Source organism: Oncorhynchus tshawytscha, unplaced genomic scaffold (genome assembly GCF_018296145.1).
Source record: "Oncorhynchus tshawytscha isolate Ot180627B unplaced genomic scaffold, Otsh_v2.0 Un_contig_8627_pilon_pilon, whole genome shotgun sequence".
Classification (NCBI taxonomy): Eukaryota; Metazoa; Chordata; class Actinopteri; order Salmoniformes; family Salmonidae; genus Oncorhynchus; species Oncorhynchus tshawytscha.
In genome coordinates, this window is record NW_024609162.1 from 80855 (window position 1) to 104769 (window position 23915).

At 45.6% G+C, this 23915-nt stretch overlaps 1 protein-coding gene across 3 annotated transcripts; it reads right to left on the reverse strand.

Annotated features, from left to right (window-relative positions):
* Nucleotides 1–509: 509 nt before the first annotated feature.
* On the reverse strand, nt 510–15306 carry LOC121844356 (leucine-rich repeat extensin-like protein 2). Of its 3 annotated transcripts, none has more exons than XM_042314382.1 (7): nt 15091–15306; nt 14724–14767; nt 9838–9922; nt 3716–3806; nt 2440–2501; nt 1792–2266; nt 510–1157 (listed from the first exon to the last, which is right to left on the reverse strand). In XM_042314382.1, exons 3-7 carry the CDS (start codon nt 9911–9913, stop codon nt 917–919), a joined length of 945 nt encoding a protein of 314 aa, XP_042170316.1. In that variant the 5' UTR covers nt 9914–9922; nt 14724–14767; nt 15091–15306; the 3' UTR covers nt 510–916. The 3 variants fall into 3 exon arrangements, with proteins under 3 accessions (XP_042170316.1, XP_042170315.1, XP_042170317.1); XM_042314381.1 differs by having other exon boundaries at nt 9838–9926; XM_042314383.1 differs by lacking the exons at nt 14724–14767; nt 15091–15306 and adding an exon at nt 6686–6768 and having other exon boundaries at nt 9838–9913.
* Nucleotides 15307–23915: the final 8609 nt, after the last annotated feature.

A 23915-nucleotide genomic window follows, 5' to 3' on the forward strand; every position in this document is an offset into this window, starting at 1 on the left:
AAGCTGTGGGGAAGGGCTGTGGAGCTCTTTCCATGACGACTGACCAGAATCCATGCGAGACCAGGTGAACACTGACCAGTGACAAAACATTAGGAACACCAGCTCTTTCCATGACATAGACTGACCAGGTGAATCCATGACATAGACTGACCAGGTGAATCCATGACATAGACTGACCAGGTGAATCCATGACATAGACTGACCAGGTGAATCAAGGTGAAAGAAGATATGATCCCTTATTGATGTCACCTGTTAAATCCACTTCAAATCAGTGTAGATGAAGGTGGAGGAGACATGTTAAAGAAGGAGTTTAAAGCCTTGAGACAACGGAGACATGGATGATGTGTGTGTCAGAGGGTGGAGGGGCAAGACATAATATTAAAGAGCCTTTGAACAGGGTAGCCCTTAACTGTGGTATATTGTCAACGTACCACAAACCTATGAGATGCCTTTTGCTATTTTAAACTGGTTACCAACGTAATTAGAATAGTAAAAATACATGTTGTGTCATACGGTCTGAAATACCACAGCTTTCAGCCAATCAGCATTCAGGGCTCAAACCACCCAGTTTATAATTATGAATGACCAAGTACGATAAGAATAACATACAGTAGGAGTCAATTGTGTCCATTTAAGTCTATAATTGAACCAAATGGGGTTTGTTTACAATGACTCATGACTAAAACCATTTTACTGCTGGCTAACAAATGACAAAGATGTTACTGATGAGTTATGACATTGTCAGACATAGAAAGTGAAAAATATTTGCTCCCCCTGCGTTTAACTTGAACAAAAACCAGTCCCTTAAAAGAATGTAGCGTTAGTTGAATAGCCTTTGAGTTTAGAGACTAAGACAGGCAGTTTAGAAGGCATGAGCCTTGGTGAAGAGTGAGGGAACGTCAAGGCAGAAGGACACTCACAGGATGTCATAGTTACTGTTGTAGAGCGGTGTCCACAGGCCAGGCTGGTAGCGATCCCAGGTGAGGAGCTGATAGGTCCCCATCCCAGAGCGGCTCTCTGTGGCCCCGTCACTGTCATAGGACGGGACGTCACCGCCTCCCCTCTCAGAGCCCCCTGTTATAGGAACAGCCACTAAATGGTTCTGTACCTCAAGGGGTTCTGTTAGTCTTCTCTTCCTACAGTCAGGTAATATAAGCCTGTGGAGGAAGAGGAGGAGGAGGAAGAGGATAACTGTTAAAACATTCATATCCCGTCAGGTACAATAAAGTAAAGTAGTTTATGTACTGTACTGTAGTTTAGTAGTTTATGTACTGTACGGTAGTTTAGTAGTTTATGTGCTGTATGGTAGTTTAGTAGTTTATGTACCCATATGTACTGTAAGGTAGTTTAGTAGTTTATGTACTGTATGGTAGTTTAGTAGTTTATGTACCCATATGTACTGTATGGTAGTTTAGTGGTTTATGTACTGTAAGGTAGTTTAGTAGTTTATGAGCTGTCCGGTAGTTTAGTAGTTTATGTACCCATATGTACTGTGCGGTAGTTTATGTACTGTAAGGTAGTTTAGTAGTTTATGTACCCATATGTACTGTAAGGTAGTTTAGTAGTTGATGTACTGTATGGTAGTTTAGTAGTTTATGTACCCATATGTACTGTATGGTAGTTTAGTAGTTTATGTACTGTACGGTAGTTCAGTAATTTATGTGCTGTACGGTAGTTTAGTAGTTTGTGCTGTACTGTAGTTTAGTAGTTTATGTGCTGTACAGTAGTTTAGTAGTTTATGTGCTGTATGGTAGTTTATGTACTGTACAGTAGTTTAGTTGTAGTTCTCACCCTGTGTGTTGACCAGCTGTGGGAGGCAGGTATGAATATCCTGGTTCTGAAGGGCATCCAGGCACAGGTAGTAGGCAGGATGAGGGCAGCCTGAGGCCTGGGGCTAGGTATGGGGCTTGGCCTGGAGGTAGTTCTGAGACCGGGGGTGCGTTGGCCCTGGGGTAGCTGTCTGCCAGGCCCTGGCGTGGAGGAGGCTGATGCTGCTGGAGAGCCTTGTGGTGGACGGGTGGTGTGGTGGCAGTGTTAGCCTGTATATAGCTCTCCCCTGGGCTCAGGTAGTGGGGGTGGTGGAGGGGGGGGTTGTGGGGCAGTGAGCCTGGAGATGTGCCTGCCTTGGTGTAAGAGTTAGTCAGCCCCTGGTGGTATGGCAGTCCTGGTTGTGGTGGGGGTTGTGGTGCCAGCTCTTTATATCGGCACGATGAGGCTGGAGGACGTGTTACTGTCTGGAAGACTTCCTGGTAGCCGTAGCTCACGTCTAGGTTAGGAACGGGGCAAAGGCAGTCATATCATTCATTAAAATAGGAACATTTTATTATTATGATCTGGTTGTACTGTTTGTAACACTTGGCATTAAAAGAGATTCCTATCAACCGTTGTTGATAAAGTATTGCCAATAAAGGAAGAGGTTTCATTTTCACAGTGGCTCACCTGGTATTAGCGGAGGTGAACACGGTTCTGAACCAGAATCTGGTGGTGACTCTGGTAACATGCTAGGAAGACAAAGACACAGTCAGACACACGTCACAGTCCCTCCAAAGACACAGTCAGACACATGGCCCTCCAAAGACACAGTCAGACACGGCCCTCCAAAGACACAGTCAGACATGTCCCTCCAAAGACACAGTCAGACATGGCCCTCCAAAGACAGTCACAGTCAGACATGGCCCTCCAAAGACACAGTCACAGTCAGGCACACACGGCTCTCCAAAGACACACACAGTCAGACATGGCCCTCCAAAGACACATCAGACATGGCCCTCCAAAGACACAGTCAGACATGGCCCTCCAAAGTCAGACACAGTCAGACATGGCCCTCCAAAGACACAGTCAGACATGGCCCTCCAAAGACACAGTCACAGTCAGACATGGCCCTCCAAAGACACAGTCAGACATGGCCCCTCCAAAGACACAGTCAGACATGGCCCTCCAAAGACACAGTCAGACATGGCCCCCAAAGACACAGTCAGACATGGTCCCTCCAAAGACACAGTGTGACAGTCCCTCCAAAGACACAGTCAGACATCCAAAGACACAGGGCCCTCCCCAGTCAGACATGGCCCTCCAAAGACACAGTCAGACATGGCCCTCCAAAGACACAGTCAGACATGGCCCCCCAAAGACACAGTCAGACCTGTCCCTCCAAAGACACACACAGTCCCTCAAAGACATGGTCCCTCCAAAGACACTCAGACATGGCCCCAAAGACACAGTCAGACATGTCCCTTCAAAGACACAGTCAGTCATGTCCCTCCAAAGACACAGTCAGACACGGCCCTCCAAAGACACAGTCAGACACGGCCCTCCAAAGACACAGTCAGACACGGCCCTCCAAAGACAAGGTTTCTAGAACTAGCCTTTCTCTCTGCTTACCTAACGTGTCATTGTCTTGACTAGCTAACAACAAAGCCTACAGCTGTAGCTGTTGGTGCCATGGTGGAGAGCTGCCCCACCTGCAGCAGCTACAGTGTAGGGCAGGAACAAAAGCCTGCAGAACCAGTAGGTCTCCAGGAGGAGGGTTGGACACCCCAGCTCTAGGATTGTGCCGTTGTGTTGTCAACACTTATGTGTGTCGTCCATTCCAATTAACACAGCTGCTGTGTTTATGGGTGGTAGATGGACTAAGAACATGGATGCTTACCAGGTATAAGATGGTCCTGGAAACAGATTTACCCTCAGGTACAATAAAGTAAACATGGATGCTTACAATGTTGGGTCCATGTCGTTGTTGAGGTACTGTTCCAGTGTGCTGGTGTCCACCACCGCACTCTCCAGGACCCCACTCATATCCTGGCATCCTGGAAACACACACACTTTTCATTACATTTCACAAGTGCCTCATTCTGGTTCACAGTCTCTCTCTAAATCTTGCTCCCTCTCCCAATCTTGCTCTCTTTAGCTCTAAAAATCTCGCTCTCTTTATCTGTAAAAATCTTGCTCTAAAAATCTTGCTCTCTTTATCTCTAAAAATCTTGCTCCCTCCCTCTGCAAATCTTTCTCCCTCCTCGGCAAATCTTTCTCCCTCCCTCGGCAAATCTTGCTGCCTCTCCTCGGCAAATCTTGCTGCCTCCCTCTCAAATCTTGCTGCCTCCCTCGGCAAATCTTGCTGCCTCTGCTAAATCTTGCTCCCTCTCTCTCACTCTAAATCTTGCTCCCTCTCTCTCTCTAAATCTTGCTCCCTCTCTCGCTAAATCTTGCTCCCTCTCTCTCTCTCTAAATCTTGCTCTCTCTCTCTCTCTAGATCTTGCTCTCTCGCTCTCACCTACAGAACATGAATCTGCCAAGGTTATAGGTCACCAGGTGAAACTAACCCATCGTTAATATCAGTATGTAACCATTACAGCGTATCAGAGTGTGGTCCATCACCTACAGGCTTGCTGTAGCCTGCCCTATACATGGCTCCCTGTAATGTAGGAGACAGTAGTAATCACAGTTATCAGCCAAGACACAGCTCTCAGAGGCTCCCTGTACTGTAGGAGACACTTATCAGCCAGGACACAGCTCTCATAGAGGCTCCCTGTACTGTAGGAGATAGCAGTAATCACTGCTATCAGCCAGGACACAGCTCTCATAGAGGCTCCTGTACTGTAGGAGATAGCAGTAATCACTGCTATCAGCCAGAAAAGAGGCAGGTCGTTAGAAGAAATGACCGCTCAGTGTGTGCTGTGGTTGATGTCCCAGTCCTGCTGTGTATCTGCGGCGGCAGGGTAGCCTAGTGGTTAGAGCATTGGACTAGTAACCGAAAGGTTGCAAGTTCAAACCCCGAGCTGACAAGTCGTTCTGCCCCTGAACAGGCAGTTAACCCACTGTTCCTAGGCCGTCATTGAAAATAAGAATTTGTTCTTAACTGACTTGCCTAGTTAAATAAAGGTAAAATAAAAAAATACTGTGTGTACACTCCCCTACGTATTACATTTAGGCAGAAGCTTAGTATCTGGTCCCATATATACACCAGAAGTGAATTTGTCCAAATACTTATGACCCCTTCAAGTACATACCTAGCATACCAAATACATACTTAGCATGTACCCGAGTTAAATGCAAGGAGACATTTTACAGTCACAAACACTTATGCAACAAGCAAAGACCTGAACTTAAAAACCAGTTTTCTAAGTTCTTTAAAGAATGTCGGGTCACTCATCTACTAGCTTGTCCCTGAGAGTGATGTGTTTGGCCTTGATCTAATTACTGTGTGACTGATTGTGGGACAGGTGGCCTTGAGCTGCCCATGACGTCAGAGCTCTGCTGCACCTGTGTAGATACGGGGCTGGGAAGTGTCTCTGGTCTGCTAACTTTATGACCGTATTTCAATTGTCATAAGCATCTTATCTGTCCTCGTATGCTGTCCATTTTTAGCCTACAAAACGTGAAATAACTGTCTCCTTTGAACTTTAACTCCAGATATGGAATGTGTGAGTAGGGAAGAGGACCAAGCTTTCGTAGAACTATCAACACAGAACCGGGATCTTTTATTTCAGCTCTTGTGACCAACACTTTACATTTATATTTGTTTTCAGTACACATGGTCAGTCACCGGCTTCATTAGGAAATGTGTTGATGTTGGACCCACAATAACAATCCGGACATACCCCCAACCAAAAACCCTGGATGAACGGAGATTTCCGTACAATGCAGAGAGCCCGTACTGCTGCATTCAATGTCAGCAGAACGGATCCCGATGACTCTGTGGGGCGCTGCACGGCTCGCAGGTACGAGCTCTGCAAATCATTAGGGACGCAAAAACACAACACAGCCTCAAACTTGAATTGATGTTCCACAACTCAGACTCACAACGCATGTGGCAAGGACCACAGACTATCACAGACTACAAAAGGCTAATCCAGCTGTGTGATGCCCACCGAAGCTCCCAGCTGAGTTCAACACATTCTGTTCTTGCTTCGAGGGAGACAATAGCGAGACAATCCGGGAATACTCGCTCCTCCAGCTGCTCCAGACAACCAGGAAGACTCTCGCTCTCCAGACAACCAGGAAGTTTCTCCTCCAGACAACCAGGAAGTCTCTCGCTCCTCCAGACAACCAGGAAGTCTCTCAGACAACCTCCTCCAGACAACCAGGAAGTCTCTCGCTGCTCCAGACAACCAGGAAGTCTCTCGCTGCTCCAGACAACCAGGAAGTCTCTCGCTGCTCCAGACAACCAGGAAGTCTCTCGCTCCTCCAGACAACCAGGAAGCTCTCCAGACAACCAGGAAGTCTCTCGCTCCTCCAGACAACCAGGAAGTCTCTCGCTGCTCCAGACAACCAGGAAGTCTCTCGCTGCTCCAGACAACCAGGAAGTCTCTCGCTGCTCCAGACAACCAGGAAGTCTCTCGCTGCTCCAGACAACCAGGAAGTCTCTCGCTGCTCCAGACAACCAGGAAGTCTCTCGCTGCTCCAGACAACCAGGAAGTCTCTCGCTGCTCCAGACAACCAGGAAGTCTCTCGCTCCTCCAGACAACCAGGTGCTTTCACTCTCTGAGGCTGATGTGAGGAAAACTCAAAAAGAGTGAATACTGCCCGTCTTCAGAGTGTGAGCTGACCAGCTAGTCTTCACTGACATCTTCAACCCGCCCCTGTCCCAGGCTGTAGTCCCCACCTGCTTTAAGGAGACCACCATCGTCCCAGTGCCCAAGGAAAATAAAGTGGCATGCCCAAATGTCTATCGCCCCGTCGCGCTCACCTCAGTCCTCATGAAGTGCCCGGAGAGGCTGGTCATGGCCCACATCAAGGCCAGCATGTCAGGCCCACTGGACCCACTTACATCTGGAAAGAGGAACACCTATGTGAGAATGCTGTTCATTGACTACAGTTCAGCATTCAACACTACTGTTCCCTCCAAGTTTGTTACCAAACTCAGAGCCCTGGGTTAGGACACCAAGCTCTGCAACTGGATTCTGGATTTCCTGACGGGCAGACCACAGGCTGTGAGGATTGGCAACAATACCTTCTCCACACTGACTCAACACAGGGCCCCCCCCAGGGGTGTGTCCTCAGTCCTCTGCTGTACTTCCTGTTCATCCATGACTGTGTAGCTTTGCACCACACCAACTCCATCATCTAGTCTCCATGACGACACCACGGTTGTAGGCCTGATAACCTACTGCCAAGAACAACGAATCAGCCTATAGGGAGGTGGTAAGCAGAGGAGGGAACATGCCCCGATCCACATCAGCGGGACTGTGGTAGAGAGAGTCACAAGTTTTAAGTTCCTCGGCATCCACACCACAGAGTACTTACCATGGACAAACAACACCACCACTCTTGTCAAAAGGGCACAACAGTGTCTCTACTTCCTAAGGCGGCTGAAGAAATTCGGCATGCTAACTAACCCGGGTCCTCTCCAAATATAACCACTGCACCATCGAGAGCATCACGGCCAAGTATGGGAATTGCTCCGTCCACGACTGCAAGGCCCTCCAGGCCGTGCTCCCACCCATCCAGGACATCTACTCTAATTAAGGTGCCACCAACCTCCTGTGATATACATTCATTCTACACACATCATCACAACTGCTGCTACCTGACTGTTACTACACTGCTCGGTTTATACACTGCCCCTCCCATCCCCCTTCTCCAATACACCTGGAAATATAGATCTACAAATTGTGCCTTCCTTTATTATACTTAATAAGCAACAAAAAAATATATATATTCTACTGAGACATTTATTTTAAAATTCTTATTTTATATTATTTCTTATTGTTGTTGCATTGTTCAGAAGGAACCTACAAGTAAGCATTTCATTGGACGATGCATATACGTGTTATGCGTGGTATACGACTAATAAAAAACTTGAAACTTGACAGTGGACCAATTTAGCCAAACGACTATCTATTTCTCAATTGAAACCGCCTCACAACATGACCTATTAACTCATCTAACTGTAGTCACTCACAACGTGACCTATTAACTCATCTAACTGTAGTCACTCACAACGTGACCTATTAACTCATCTAACTGTAGTCACTCACAACGTGACCTATTAACTCATCTAACTGTAGTCACTCACAACATGACCTATTAACTCATCTAACTGTAGTAACTCACAACGTGACCTATTAACTCATCTAACTGTAGTCACTCACAACATGACCTATTAACTCATCTAACTGTAGTAACTCACAACATGACCTATTAACTCATCTAACTGTAGTCACTCACAACATGACCTATTAACTCATCTAACTGTAGTAACTCACAACATTACCTATTAACTCATCTAACTGTAGTAACTCACAACGTGACCTATTAACTCATCTAACTGTAGTAACTCACAACATGACCTATTAACTCATCTAACTGTAGTAACTCACAACATGACCTATTAACTCATCTAACTGTAGTAACTCACAACATGACCTATTAACTCATCTAACTGTAGTAACTCACAACATGACCTATTAACTCATCTAACTGTAGTAACTCACAACATGACCTATTAACTCATCTAACTGTAGTAACTCACAACGTGACCTATTAACTCATCTAACTGTAGTAACTCACAACATTACCTATTAACTCATCTAACTGTAGTAACTCACAACATGACCTATTAACTCATCTAACTGTAGTAACTCACAACGTTACCTATTAACTCATCTAACTGTAGTAACTCACAACGTGACCTATTAACTCATCTAACTGTAGTCACTCACAACGTGACCTATTAACTCATCTAACTGTAGTCACTCACAACATTACCTATTAACTCATCTAACTGTAGTAACTCACAACATTACCCATTAACTCATCTAACTGTAGTCACTCACAACATGACCTATTAACTCATCTAACTGTAGTCACTCACAACATGACCTATTAACTCATCTAACTGTAGTCACTCACAACATTACCTATTGACTCATCTAACTGTAGTAACTTTGGGAAGATGAATCACTGTTTGAATATATTTCTAACCTGACGGGTGATATTTACACCTAACTGACTTTGGGAAGGCATCTTTGAATATATTTCAAACCTGACGGGTGATATTTACACCTCTGACGGGCGATCGTCACACGCCTGACGGGCGATCGTCACATGCCTGACGGGCGATCGTCACACACCTGACGGGCGATCGTCAGGCGATCGTCACACCTGACGGGCGATCGTTACAAGTGATGGGTGATCATTAGACTGTTCTGAGAGGTTAGAGACATCGAATCAGAGCCTCTCTCTCCCCCTCTCTTTCTCTCCCCCTCTCTCGCTCTCTCCCCCAGAACCCCTCTCCTCCACCCCACCCTCTCTCTTCTCCCCCTCTCCCCACCCTCTCTCTTCTCCACCCCCCCTCTCCTCCACCCCACCCTCTCTCTTCCCCCCTCTCCTCCACCCCCTCTCCTCTCCCCCTCTCCTCCACCCCCCTCTTCTCCCCCTCTCTCACTCTCATATTGATAATTCTGTCCAAACCCTGAGAGCTTTAGCCACTTCATATTTCTGTGAAAAGGCCTTTGACATTAATGTTCTGGGATCAGCTAAGACACCTCAGGAACAACACTACTTCCCCTAAGGATTACGTGTTGAAAAACACACACTCATAATTCCATACACACTCACTCACGCACCAGAGGCGGCTGGTGGGAGGTGGTTTAGGAGGATGGGCTCATTGTAATGGCTGGAATGGAATTAGTGCAACGGAGTCAAACATGTGGTTTCTATGTGTTTGATGTGTTTGATACCATTCCATTTATTCCATTCCAGCCTTTACAATGATCCCATCCTCCTAAAGTACCTCCCACCAGCTTCCTCTGACTCGCACAACCCTCTCTCTCACACACACACACACACACTAGGGAATAGGGTGCTGTTTTGGGACACAACTATAGAATGTCTTACCGTCAAAGAACTGCTGCAATGCTTCATTCTCTCCCAGAACATCAACGGGCACTGGGAGTCCTCCGGGGGGCTCCATGGTGATCAGCTGCCTGAGATACACAACTCTTATTGGGGGTGAAACAGTAGGCAAGGCCTAGGCTTGAGCACTGTGTAGGCCCAAGCATGTTCATGAGGAGGTAAACACACAGACTGTACAAAATGGAAGAAACCCCTTCACCAATGCCAACCTATTCTTTTTCAGGCTTGCATGGTAGGCTTTGAATGTAACTCCAGACTCTTAGAAAATTGGAGGCTCTGCTATTTCTGTCAGGAAAACATACTGGCCGAGCTAAAACTATTTCTGTCAGGTAAACATACTGCCCTAGGTCAAAATATTTCTGTCAGGAAAACATACTGGCCTAGGTCAAAATATTTCTGTCAGGTAAACATACTGGCCTAGGTCAAAATATTTCTGTCAGGTAAACATACTGCCCTAGGTCAAAATATTTCTGTCAGGAAAACATACTGCCCTAGGTCAAACTATTTCTGTCAGGTAAAAATACTGCCCTAGGTCAAAATATTTCTGTCAGGAAAACATACTGCCCTAGGTCAAACTATTTCTGTCAGGTAAACATACTGCCCTAGGTCAAACTATTTCTGTCAGGAAAACATACTGCCCTAGGTCAAACTATTTCTGTCAGGAAAACATACTGCCCTAGGTCAAACTATTTCTGTCAGGAAAACATACTGCCCTAGGTCAAACTATTTCTGTCAGGAAAACATAGTGGTCAAACTGAAGGTCAACCTGCCATGGAGTAAACTAACTGTCCGTATCCCCTGGTAACAGTTTCATAAAGCTGTTCTTCACCTGACATGGAGTAAACTAAATCCCCTGGTAACAGTTTCATAAAGCTGTTCTTCTCCTGACATGGAAAACTAATATCCCCTGGTAACAGTTTCATAAAGCTGTTCTTCACCTGACATGGAGTAAACTAACTGTCTGTATCCCCTGGTAACAGTTTCATAAAGCTGCTCTTCACCTGACATGGAGTAAACTAACTGTCCGTATCCCCTGGTAACAGTTTCATAAAGCTGTTCTTCACCTGACATGGAGTAAACTAACTGTCCGTATCCCCTGGTAACAGTTTCATAAAGCTGTTCTTCACCTGACATGGAGTAAACTAACTGTCCGTATCCCCTGGGAAACACATAAAGCTGCTCTGACATGGAGTAAAAACTGTATCCCCTGGTAACAGTTTCATAAACCTGACATGGAGGTATCCCCTGGTAACACATAAACTGTCACCTGACATGGATAAACTAACTGTCTGTATCCCCTGGTAACAGTTTCATAAAGCTGTTCTTCACCTGACATGGAGTAAACTAACTGTCCGTATCCCCTGGTAACAGTTTCATAAAGCTGTTCTTCACCTGACATGGAGTAAACTAACTGTCTGTATCCCCTGGTAACAGTTTCATAAAGCTGTTCTTCACCTGACATGGAGTAAACTAACTGTCCGTATCCCCTGGTAACAGTTTCATAAAGCTGCTCTTCACCTGACATGGACTAAATGATGTGTAAACTGGGAAGACGACTTCTGTATTTGGACTCCAGGTGTTCAGGAGTAAGACACGTTTCGACAGGTCTGACTGGTTTGTGCTTCATAACAAGACCCAGTCTTCCTGCTCTTCACCTTGTGTTGCTCTTCCAGGAAGGACTTTCTCTATTGAGCAAACGGTCCATCCGTCTTCCGTTGGCCTCAGTGTTTTTCACTGGGAATCAGTTCAACTGTAGTAGTCTCTCTCTCTCTCTCTCTCTCTCTCTCTCTGCAATCAGCCGACGCACTCAAGCTTTACTAAAGAAAACCACTGACTCTTCACGCTTCATAACGTTCCTGACTGCTGTTATGTCATTATATATGGAGTGTAATAATAATTCATAATAATTATTGCCTGCTTGCTGACAGGGGTTGTGTGTGTGTGTGTAATATACTGTACATTATAGCTAATCCATGATTAATCATCATCATTACTATTGTCTCTAGTCTCTCTCAGCTCATTTAGGGAATGTGTAATGGCTTTGGCTGGTCTGTTACCAGGGGATATGGACAGTTAGTCTCTCTCAGCTCAGCTCATTTAGGGAAATGTGTAATGGCTTTGGCTGGTCTGTTACCAGGGATATGGACAGTTAGTCTCAGCTCAGCTCATTTAGGGAAATGTGTAATGGCTTTGGCTGGTCTGTTACCAGGGGATATGGACAGTTAGTCTCTCTCAGCTCAGCTCATTTAGGGAAATGTGTAATGGCTTTGGCTGGTCTGTTACCAGGGGATATGGACAGTTAGTCTCTCTCAGCTCAGCTCATTTAGGGAAATGTGTAATGGCTTTGGCTGGTCTGTTACCAGGGGATATGGACAGTTAGTCTCTCTCAGCTCAGCTCATTTAGGGAAATGTGTAATGGCTTTGGCTGGTCTGTTACCAGGGGATATGGACAGTTAGTCTCTCTCAGCTCAGCTCATTTAGGGAAATGTGTAATGGCTTTGGCTGGTCTGTTACCAGGGATATGGACAGTTAGTCTCTCTCAGCTCAGCTCATTTAGGGAAATGTGTAATGGCTTTGGCTGGTCTGTTACCAGGGGATATGGACAGTTAGTCTCTCTCAGCTCAGCTCATTTAGGGAAATGTGTAATGGCTTTGGCTGGTCTGTTACCAGGGGATATGGACAGTTAGTCTCTCTCAGCTCAGCTCATTTAGGGAAATGTGTAATGGCTTTGGCTGGTCTGTTACCAGGGGATATGGACAGTTAGTCTCTCTCAGCTCAGCTCATTTAGGGAAATGTGTAATGGCTTTGGCTGGTCTGTTACCAGGGGATATGGACAGTTAGTCTCTCTCAGCTCAGCTCATTTAGGGAAATGTGTAATGGCTTTGGCTGGTCTGTTACCAGGGGATATGGACAGTTAGTCTCTCTCAGCTCAGCTCATTTAGGGAAATGTGTAATGGCTTTGGCTGGTCTGTTACCAGGGGATATGGACAGTTAGTCTCTCTCAGCTCAGCTCATTTAGGGAAATGTGTAATGGCTTTGGCTTTACACAAGAGGCTTTCTGTAATAATATACACGATGCTTCCCAAATGACACCCTGTTCCCTTTGTAGTACACAGCTTTAGACCAGGGCCCATAGGGACTATTTTGGGGAATAGTCTGTCATTTGGGACAAAGATACAGTGACTAAACTGCTGTGAATAACGAGGCTATTTTCTCCTAGATATTGGCTTAATAACATTGTCAGTTTTGTTCTATGAATTTATGACACACTAAAGTCAGCCAATACGTTATGAGAAACGGTCAGCCTTGTGATAATGAAGAAGGATGTTCAAAATGATTTGGTAAAAAACCATCTCAGTCAGTCCCAGATAAAGATCTGGATGTTTATGTACCACTAACAATTCAAGTGGCTTTTTAAAAAGACAAAAAAAAAACGGAAATATAAATCTTAAAGATTTACAAACACAGAGCTTTGACTAAAACATCCGGAACAAAGCTGAGAGACAGTAATCAAATGGGAGTGTTGTAAATACTAAAAACCATTAGCTTCCTTCTAACAGTCAGTAGAGAAGAGAAACCATTAGCTTCCTTCTAACAGTCTGTAGAGACGGAAAAGGAAGTTTCCGTCTCTACTTCTAACAGTCAGTACTGACTGTTAGGAGAGAAACCATTAGCTTACCTTTAACAGTCTCTACTGACTGTTAGGAGAGAAACTAATAGGTTCCTTCTAACAGTCAGTAGACTGAAGAGAAGGAAGCTAATTGGCTTCGTCTTCTAGAAGGAACATGGTCAGTACTGAGAAAGGAAACCAATGGTTCCTTCTGTTAGAAGGAACAGTCTCTAGAGTTAGAGGAAGCTAATGGTTTTCCGTCTCTAACAGTGACTGTTAGAAGAAGAGAAACCATTAGCTTCTAACAGTCAGTAGAAGCTAACGTCTCTACCATTAGAAGGAAGCTAATGGTTTTCCTTCTAACTGTCAGTAGTTAGAAGGAAACCTTATGGTTTTCCGTCTCTACTGACTGTTAGAAGGAAAAATGGTTTTCCGTCTCTACTGTCAGTTAGGAAGAGAAACCAAGCTTCCTGGTTGTCCATCTCTACTGACTGTTAGAAGGAAGCTAATGGTTTTCCGTCTCTACTGACTGTTAGAAGGAAGCTAATGGTTTTCCGTCCGTCTCTACTGACTGTTAGAAGGAAGCTAATGGTTTTCCGTCTCTACTGACTGTTAGGAGGAAGCTAATGGTTTTCCGTCTCTACAGACTGTTAGGAGGAAGCTAATGGTTTTCCGTCTCTACAGACTGTTAGAAGGAAGCTAATGGTTTTCCGTCTCTACTGACTGTTAGGAGGAAGCTAATGGTTTTCCGTCTCTACTGACTGTTAGAAGGAAGCTAATGGTTTTCCGTCTCTACTGACTGTTAGAAGGAAGCTAATGGTTTTCCGTCTCTACAGACTGTTAGAAGGAAGCTAATGGTTTTCCGTCTCTACTGACTGTTAGAAGGACTGTTAGCTAATGGTTTTCCGTCTCTACTGACTGTTAGAAGGAAGCTAATGGTTTTCCGTCTCTACAGACTGTTAGAAGGAAGCTAATGGTTGTCCGTCTCTACTGACTGTTAGAAGGAAGCTAATGGTTTTCCGTCTCTACTGACTGTTAGAAGGAAGCTAATGGTTTTCCGTCTCTACTGACTGTTAGAAGGAAGCTAATGGTTTTCCGTCTCTACTGACTGTTAGGAGGAAGCTAATGGTTTTCCGTCTCTACTGACTGTTAGGAGGAAGCTAATGGTTTTCCGTCTCTACAGACTGTTAGAAGGAAGCTAATGGTTTTCTCTTCTCTACTGACTGTTAGAAGGGAAAGGCTGAATGTGAACCTCTACCGTTTCTCCAAAATGGAGTCCTGGCTGGTAGTTCCGTTGACAACCTTTTCTGTTAAATGGAGTCCTGGCTGGTAGTTCAGACGTTGAACAACCTTTTCTCCAAAATGGAGTCCTGGCTGGTAGTTGGTTTTCCGTCTCTCTCTGTTAAATGGAGTCCTGGTTTTCCGTCTCTCCGTTGACAACCTTTTCTCCAAAATGGAGTTGGCTGGTTTTCCGTTGACAACCTTTTTCCAAAATGGAGTCCTGGCTGGTAGTTCCGTTGACAATGTGAACCTGACAACCGTTTTCCAAAATGGAGTCTCCACCTTCTCTCCTAAATGGAGTCCTGGCTGACAACCTTTTCTCCAAAGTTCCTGGCTTGTACAACCTTCTCTCCGACTTCAGGTACAATCCATTTGGCAAACAGTATCCATTAAATCCTCAGAGCCCAGTTCCTCCACGTTTGTTCACCCACCCAGGTAGTTGTTTCGCTAGATTTAGGCCCTTTGGTGTTGACAATAATATTCCCAGAATTGTGTATCCAAAATAATGTATGTCACAGGTGTCTCTCCTGTGTACTTTGTTCTCTAGTCTGAAAGGTAAAAACCATTGACATACCCGCGCAGGCGTTCTGCCTGTGTGTGCCAGGTGTCCTTGCCCTGGACCATAAAGCAGGTATTCATTACAGGGTGACACAGAGGGGTAGTACACTAAAAAAAGCAGTCTTATCTCTGGCTTAGACACTCTGCAAATAGAACACTGTCCTTACAGATACACAGTACAGTCCACACAGATATACAGATACACAGTACAGTCCACACAGATATACAGATACACAGTACAGTCCACACAGATACACAGTACAGTACATACAGATATACAGTACAGTACTGTCCACACAGATATACAGTACAGTACAGTCCACACAGATATACAGTACAGTACAGTCCACACAGATATACAGTACAGTACAGTCCACACAGATATACAGTACAGTCCACACAGATATACAGTACAGTACTGTCACACAGATACACAGTACAGTATACAGTACAGTACAGTCCACACAGATACACAGTACAGTCCACACAAATATACAGTACAGTCCACACAGATACACAGTACATTAACACACAGATATACAGTACAGTACTGTCCACACAGATATACAGTACAGTCCACACAGATACACAGTACAGTACTGTCCACACAGATACACAGTACAGTACTGTCCACACAGATACACAGTACAGTCCACACAGATATACAGTACAGTACAGTCCACACAAATACACAGTACAGTCCACACAGATACACAGTACAGTACACACAGATATACAGTACAGTACTGTCCTTTCAGATAAATCAAATCCAATTTTATTTGTCACATTCACCTGGTTAGCAGATGTTAATGCGAGTGTAGCGAAATGCTTGTGCTTCTAGTTCCGACAATGCAGTAATAACCAACAAGTAATCTAGCTAACAATTCCAAAACTACTACCTTATAGACACAAGTGTAAAGGGATAAAGAATATGTACATAAAGATATATGAATGAGTGATGGTACAGAGCAGCATAGGCAAGATGCAGTAGATGGTATCGAGTACAGTATATACATATGAGATGAGTATGTAAACAAAGTGGCATAGTTAAAGTGGCTAGTGATACATGTATTACATAAAGATGCAGTAGATGATAGAGTACAGTATATACGTATGAGATGAATAATGTAGGGTATGTAAACATTATATTAGGTAGCATTGTTTAAAGTGGCTAGTGATATATTTTACATCAATTCCCATCATTAAAGTGGCTGGAGTTGAGTCAGTGTGTTGGCAGCAGCCACTCAATGTTAGTGGTGGCTGTTTAACAGTCTGATGGCCTTGAGATAGAGACTGAAAAACAGCTTCTCGGTCCCAGCTTTGATGCACCTGTACTGACCTCGCCTTCTGGATGATAGCGGGGTGAACAGGCAGTGGCTCGAGTCGTTGTTGTCCTTGATGATCTTTATGGCCTTCCTGTGACATCGGGTGGTGTAGGTGTCCTGGAGGGCAGGTAGTTTGCCCCCGGTGATGCGTTGTGCAGACCTCACTACCCTCTGGAGAGCCTTACGGTTGTGGGCCTAGCAGTTTCCGTACCAGGCGGTGATACAGCCCGACAGGATGCTCTCGATTGTGCATCTGTAGAAGTTTGTGAGTGCTTTTGGTGACAAGCCGAATTTCTTCAGCCTCCTGAGGTTGAAGAGGCACTGCTGCGCCTTCTTCACGATGCTGTCTGTGTGGGTGGACCAATTCAGTTTGTCTGTGATGTGTACGCCGAGGAACTTAAAACTTACTACCCTCTCCACTACTGTTCCATCGATGTGGATAGGGGGTGTTCCCTCTGCTGTTTCCTGAAGTCCACAATCATCTCCTTAGTTTTGTTGACGTTGAGTGTGAGGTTATTTTCCTGACACCACACTCCGAGGGCCCTCACCTCCTCCCTGTAGGCCGTCTCGTTCTCGTTGTTGGTAATCAAGCCTACCACTGTTGTGTCGTCCGATGATTGAGTTGGAGGCGTGTGTGGCCACGCAGTTGAGTACAGGAGGGCTCAGAACGCACCCTTGTGAGTACTGTCCACACAGATATACAGTACAGTGTCATTACAGATATACAGTACAGTGTCATTACAGATATACAGTACAGTGTCATTACAGAGTACTGTCCATACAGATATACAGTACAGTGTCATTACAGATATACAGTCCATACAGATATACAGTACAGTGTCATTACAGATATACAGTAAAGTGTCATTACAGATATACAGTAAAGTGTCATTACAGATATACAGTACAGTGTCATTACAGATATACAGTACTGTCCACACAGATATACAGTACTGTCCACACAGATATACAGTACTGTCCACACAGATATACAGTACAGTCCATACAGATATACAGTAGTGTCATTACAGATATACAGTACACTGTCTATCCATGACCCAGAATGCATTAAAGGTCCTCTCTACCTGGAAAGGTGTGCCATTTGATGCGTTTCTTCTGATATCAGGTGTTTTGATATTCCAAAATGGCAGATGTGCTATTTTGTGTATCTATAAGGATTCTCTTTATCTTTCTACATGAGTAGATAAGAGTTTATAATTGTTAGTTGAGACAACATAAATCTTGCCATTACTTTGATGTTGCAATATACTACAAATGTAGGATCTTAATTTTGATCAATTTTTTTGTTCCTGAGAATTTTCTTGCAAAGCAAACTTGTAGTGTATTTTCATTTGAAAAAGGCTTCTAAAGGTGTGTAATTTACATGTTGAAATGTCGATTTGCCCTAACTGAGACTGTATCAACCCCTACAAAAATGTCCATTAAATATAATCCATTATAATAATTCACTTTTCCTGATGCTGCAGGATACTTTTCCAGCTGTAACAAACTGGCTCAAATTAAGATCCTACATCTGTACAGCAAGTGTTCCACAGGAGAAGTAGGAGCTCCAGCTGATCTGCCAAATCAAAGTGTATTTGTCACGTGCTCCGAATACAACGTAGACCTTACAGTGAAATGCTTTCTTACAAGCCCTTAACCAACTGTGCATGTTTTATTAGGTGAGAAATAGATAAGTAAAAAAATAAAAAATAACAGTAAAAAGACAGTGAAAAATAACAGTAGAGAGGCTCTGTACGGTCGCGAGGCTCTGTACGGTCGCGAGGCTCTGTACGGTCGCGAGGCTCTGTACGGTCGCGAGGCTACGCACGGTCGCGAGGCTCTGTACGGTCGCGAGGCTCGTACGGTCGCGAGGGCGGTCGCGAGGCTCACGGTCGCGAGGCTACGTACGGTCGCGAGGCTACTGTACGGTCGCGAGGCTACGTACGGTCGCGAGGCTCGTACGGTCGCGAGGCTCGTACGGTCGCGAGGCTCGTGTACGGTCGCGAGGCTACGTACGGTCGCGAGGCTACGCACGGTCGCGAGGCTACGTACGGTCGCGAGGCTCTGTACGGTCGCGAGGCTCTGTACGGTCGCGAGGGTCGGGTCGCGAGGCTACGTACGGTCGCGAGGCTACGTACGGTCGCGAGGCTACGTACGGTCGCGAGGCTACGACGGTCGCGAGGCTACGTACGGTCGCGAGGCTACGTAAACGGTCGCGAGGCTACGTACGGTCGCGAGGCTACGACGGTCGCGAGGCTACGCACGGTCGCGAGGCTGCACGCACGGTCGCGAGGCTACAAACGGTCGCGAGGCTAGCGTAACGGTCGCGAGGTTAACCCACTGTTCGCGAGGCTACCCACGGTCGCGAGGCTACGTACAGGCACCAGTTAGTCGGGCTTATTGAGGTAATAAGTACATGAATGTATAGTTAAAGTGACTATGCATATAAACTCAGCAAAAAAAGAAACATCCCTTTTTCAGGACTGTCTTTGTAAAAATCCAAATAACTTCACAGATCTTTATTGTAAAGGATTTTAACACTGTTTCCCATGCTTGTTCAGCGTAGCCTAGTGGTTAGAGTGTTGGACTAGTAACCGGAAGGTTGCAAGATCAAATCCCCGAGCTGACAAGGTACAAATCTGTCATTCTGCCCCTGAACAAGGCAGCTAACCCACTGTTCCTAGACCAGTTAACCCACTATTCCTTGCCTGTCATTGAAAATAAGACTTTGTTCTGAACTGACTTGCCTTGTTAAATAAAGGTTAAATAAATAAAAATAAAAAAAACACCAAAAGATGCCCAGGGTCCCTGCTCATCTGCGTGAACATGCCTTAGGCATGCTGCAAGGAGACATGAGGACTGCGGATAAATTGCAATAAATTGCAATGTCCATACTGTGAGTCGCCTAAGGGAGCTATAGGAGACAGGACGGACAGCTGATCGTCCTCGAAGTGGCAGACCACGTGTAACAACACCTGCACAGAATCGGTACATCCGATTGCGGGAAAGGTACAGGATGGCAACAACACTGCCCGGGTTACACCAGGAACGTACAATCACTGCCCAGGTTACACCAGGAATGCACAATCCCTCCATCACTGCTCAGGCTCTCTGCAATAGGCTGAGAGAGGCTGGACACGTGGGCTTGCAGGCCTGCAATAGGCTGAGAGAGGCTGGACACGTGGGCTTGCAGGCCTGTTGTCAGGCAGGTCCTCACCAGACATCACCGGCAACAACGTCGCCTATAGGCACAAACTCATCGTCGCTGGACCAGACAGGACTGCCAAAAGTGCTCTTCACTGACGAGTCACGGTTTTGTCTCACCAGGGGTGATGGTCAGATTTGTTTATCATCGAAGGAATAAGCTTTACACCGAGGCCTGTACTTTGGAGGCTGATTGATTTGGAGGTGGAGGGTTCGTCATGGACTGGGGCGGTGTGTCACAGCTTCATCGGACTGAGCTTGTTGCCATTGCAGGGAATCTCAACGCTGTGCGTTACAGGGAAGACATCCTTCTCCCTCATGTGGTACTCTTCCTGCAGGCTCATCCTGACATGACAATACCACCAGCCATACTGCTCGCTCTGTGCGTGATTTCCTGCAAGACAGGAATGTCAGTGTTCTGTCATGGCCAGCGAAGAGCCCAGATTTCAATCCCATTGAGCACTCCTGTGACCTATTGTATCGGAGGGTGAGGGCTAGGCCCATACGCCGCAAAAATGTCCGGGGAACTTGCAAGTGCCTTGGTGGAAGAGTGGGGTAACATCTCACAACAAGAACTGGCAAATCTGGTGCAGTCCACGAGGAGGAGATGCACTGCAGTACTTAATGCAGCTGGTGGCCACACCAGATACTTACTGTTACTTTTGATTTTAACCCCCTCTTTGTTCAGGGACACATTATTACATTTGTTAGTCACATGTCTGTGGAACTTGTTCAGTTTATGTCTCAGTTGAATCTTATGTTCATACAAATATTTACACATGTGAAGTTTGCTGAATGTAAACACAGTTGACATGACAACGTCCAGAGGACGTTTCTTTTGCTGAGTTGATGATAGAGAGTAGCAGCAGTGTAAAAGAGGGGTTGGTGGGTGGGCACAATGCAAATAGTCCGGGTAGGCATTTGATTACATGTTCAGGACTCTTATGGCTTGGGGGTAAAAGCTGTTTAGGACAAAAAGGCTTCTCGTCCTAGACTTGGCACTCCGGTACCGCTTGCCATGCGATAGTAGAGAGAACAGTCTATGACTAGGGTGGCTGGGGTCTTTGACAATTTTTAGGGCCTTCCTCTGACACCGCCTATTATATCGGTCCTGGATGGCAGGCAGCTTAGCCCCAGTGATGTACTGGGCCATACGCACTACACTCACTAGTGCCTTGCGGTCGGAGGCCGAGCAGTTGCCGTACCAGGCAATTATGCAACCTGTCAGGATGCTCTTGATGTTGCAGTTGTAGAACCTTGAAGATCTGAGGACCCATTCCAAATCTTTTTAGTTTCCTGAGGGGAATAGGCTTTGTCGTGTCCTCTTCAAGACTGTCTTGGTGTGTTTGGACCATGTTAGTTTGTTGGTGAAGGAACTTGAAGCTCTCAACCTGCTCCACTACAGCCCCGTCGATGAGAACGGGGGCGTGCTCGGTCCTCCTTTTCCTGTTGCCCACAATCATCTTCTCTGTCTTGATTGCGTTGAAGGATAGATTGTTATTCTGGCACCATCCAGCCAGGTCTCTGACCTCCTCCCTATAGGCTGTCTCGTCGTTGTTCAGACCATTGTTGTCGTCTGCAAACTTAATGAAGGTGTTGGAGTCGTGCCTGGCCACGAGGTCGTGGGTGAACAGGGAGTACAGGAAGGGACTGAGCACACACCCTGAGGGGCTCCAGTGTTGAGGATCATCAGCATAGTGGATGTGTTCCTGGCGTGTTCCTGGTGTGTTCCTGTACTTCCTGACGGCGGCCCGTCAGGAAGTACAGGATCCAGTTGCAGAGGGAGGTGTTAAGTCCCAGGATCCTTAGCTTAGTGATGAGCTTTGAGGGCACAGTGTTGAACACTGAGCTGTAGTCAATGAATAGCATTCTCACATAGGTGTTCCTTTTGTCTGGGTGGGAAAGGGCAGTGTGGCGTGCAAAAGAGACTGCATCATCTGTGGATCTGTTGGGGGCGGTATGCAAAGTGAAGTGGGCCTAGAGTTTCTGGGATAACGGTGTTAAGGTGAGCCATTACCAGCCTTTCAAAGCACTTCATGGCTACGGACGTAAGTGCTACGGGTCTGTAGTCATTTAGGCAGGTTGCCTTTGGGGACTATGGCGATCTGCCTTGACTCATTTTGGGTCTTGTTTCTAGTAAACCAACGTAGTAGGTGTAGAAAGACACCTGAAGCGTCCCTACCTCTTCAGGGGGACCAGAAGTTAGGTTGAAGGGGAGCAGATGGACAGCTGTCTATGCCAAGACCTTTCCACTTGTTTCCACTAGGGAACACTGGGCGACAATACAGTCACCGTTTTCAGAGCCCAGAGATAGTCATATTTCAGTACAGTGGTTCCTATTTAGACCAGTGGTTCCTAAGACCAGTGGTTCCTATTCCCTGACCAGTGGTTTCTATTCCCAGACCTGTGTTTCTACTCAGTGGTTCTATTCCCTAGACCAGTGGTTCTATTCCCTAGACCAGTGGTTCCTATTCCCTAGACCAGTGGTTCCTATTCCCTAGACCAGTGGTACAGTAACCAGTGGTTCCTATTCCCATAGACCAGTGGTTCCTATTCCCTAGACCAGTGGGACCAGTGGTTCCTATTCCTAGACCAGTGGTTCCTATTCCCTAGACCAGTGGCATTCCCTAGACCAGTGGTTCCCATGCTACTAGGAGAGCCCCCTGCATGAGAAGACTCATGAGACCATAGGGTTACTGCTAAAAAGCACACGAGTGGGTACTACAGGTGTACTCTGGGAAGAGCAAAATTCCGTTGGTGGTACAGTAACCGAAAAGGTTGGGAACCACTGCCCTATAGAGTGCACTACTGTTGACCAGAGCCCTACATGTACCCTAGTCAAAAGTAGTGTACTATATAGGGAATAGGGCTCTGGTCTAAAGTAGTGAACTATATAGGGAATAGGTTACCGTTTGGGACGCACAACATGGGTATTGAACCAGGAAGTATTTTATATGCAGTATAATTGTGTTCAGTCCAAGATAATAAAGTTTATAGTGTTGAATCTATACTGCAGAGGAGGCTGGTGGGAGGAGATATAGGAGTGTTGAATCTATACTGCAGAGGAGGCTGGTGGGAGGAGATATAGGAGTGTTGAATCTATACTGCAGAGGAGGCTGGTGGGAGGAGATATAGGAGTGTTGAATATATACTGCAGAGGAGGCTGGTGGGAGGAGATATAGGAGTGTTGAATCTATACTGCAGAGGAGGCTGGTGGGAGGAGATATAGGAGTGTTGAATCTATACTGCAGAGGAGGCTGGTGGGAGGAGATATAGGAGTGTTGAATATATACTGTTGAACTCTGTGATTGTGAAAGACGACAACAAATTGACATTTTTAAATGCAGTAGAATTGCAAACATATTGAAACAGTAACATACTACTGTATAAAAGGACATCATTTCACCAAGATTTACAATCCAGTTGAAAGCCCAGAGACGTGGCAGGAAGGAGAACCATTAACAGGAAGATAAGTTGCCCTACTTTTATAAGACAACGCATGGGCAACGTGCAGAATGTACTGAACAATGTACATATCTATTTTTATTATGCAGTAGAATTGTGTCCTGACAATTTTACCCTGAAATGTGTCATCATATCTACACTGACTGAGTGTGTTCGGGACAACAGATTTCATGTTCACAAACAGACACGTTGGTTCCAGAGGTATACCATTTTTATTCACTGTGTTCCAGAAAGGCACTAAAATAAATTGAGGAAAGCTTGGAGTTGGAATGTTAACAGAGGGACATGGAGGGATGGAAGGATGGAAAACCAGGAAAAGGTATATAGATTGGAACGTTCACAGACCACACACACCACACGTACACACACACACACCACGACAACACAGCTACATAGTTCTAACTAAGGATTGGTAAAGAACTAAAAAAAGCCAGAGAGAATGTTCTTCATCATCATCATCATCGATGTGTTTTCTAAAACCTTCAAAACATTTGTCCAGATTCTTCTAAAGTCCTTGTATTGGACAGAACCCAACAGAATCCTCCTCCTCATGTTCTGCTCCCAAATGGCACCTAATTCTCTACATCACGGGTCCCAAACATACGGGGCGCCCG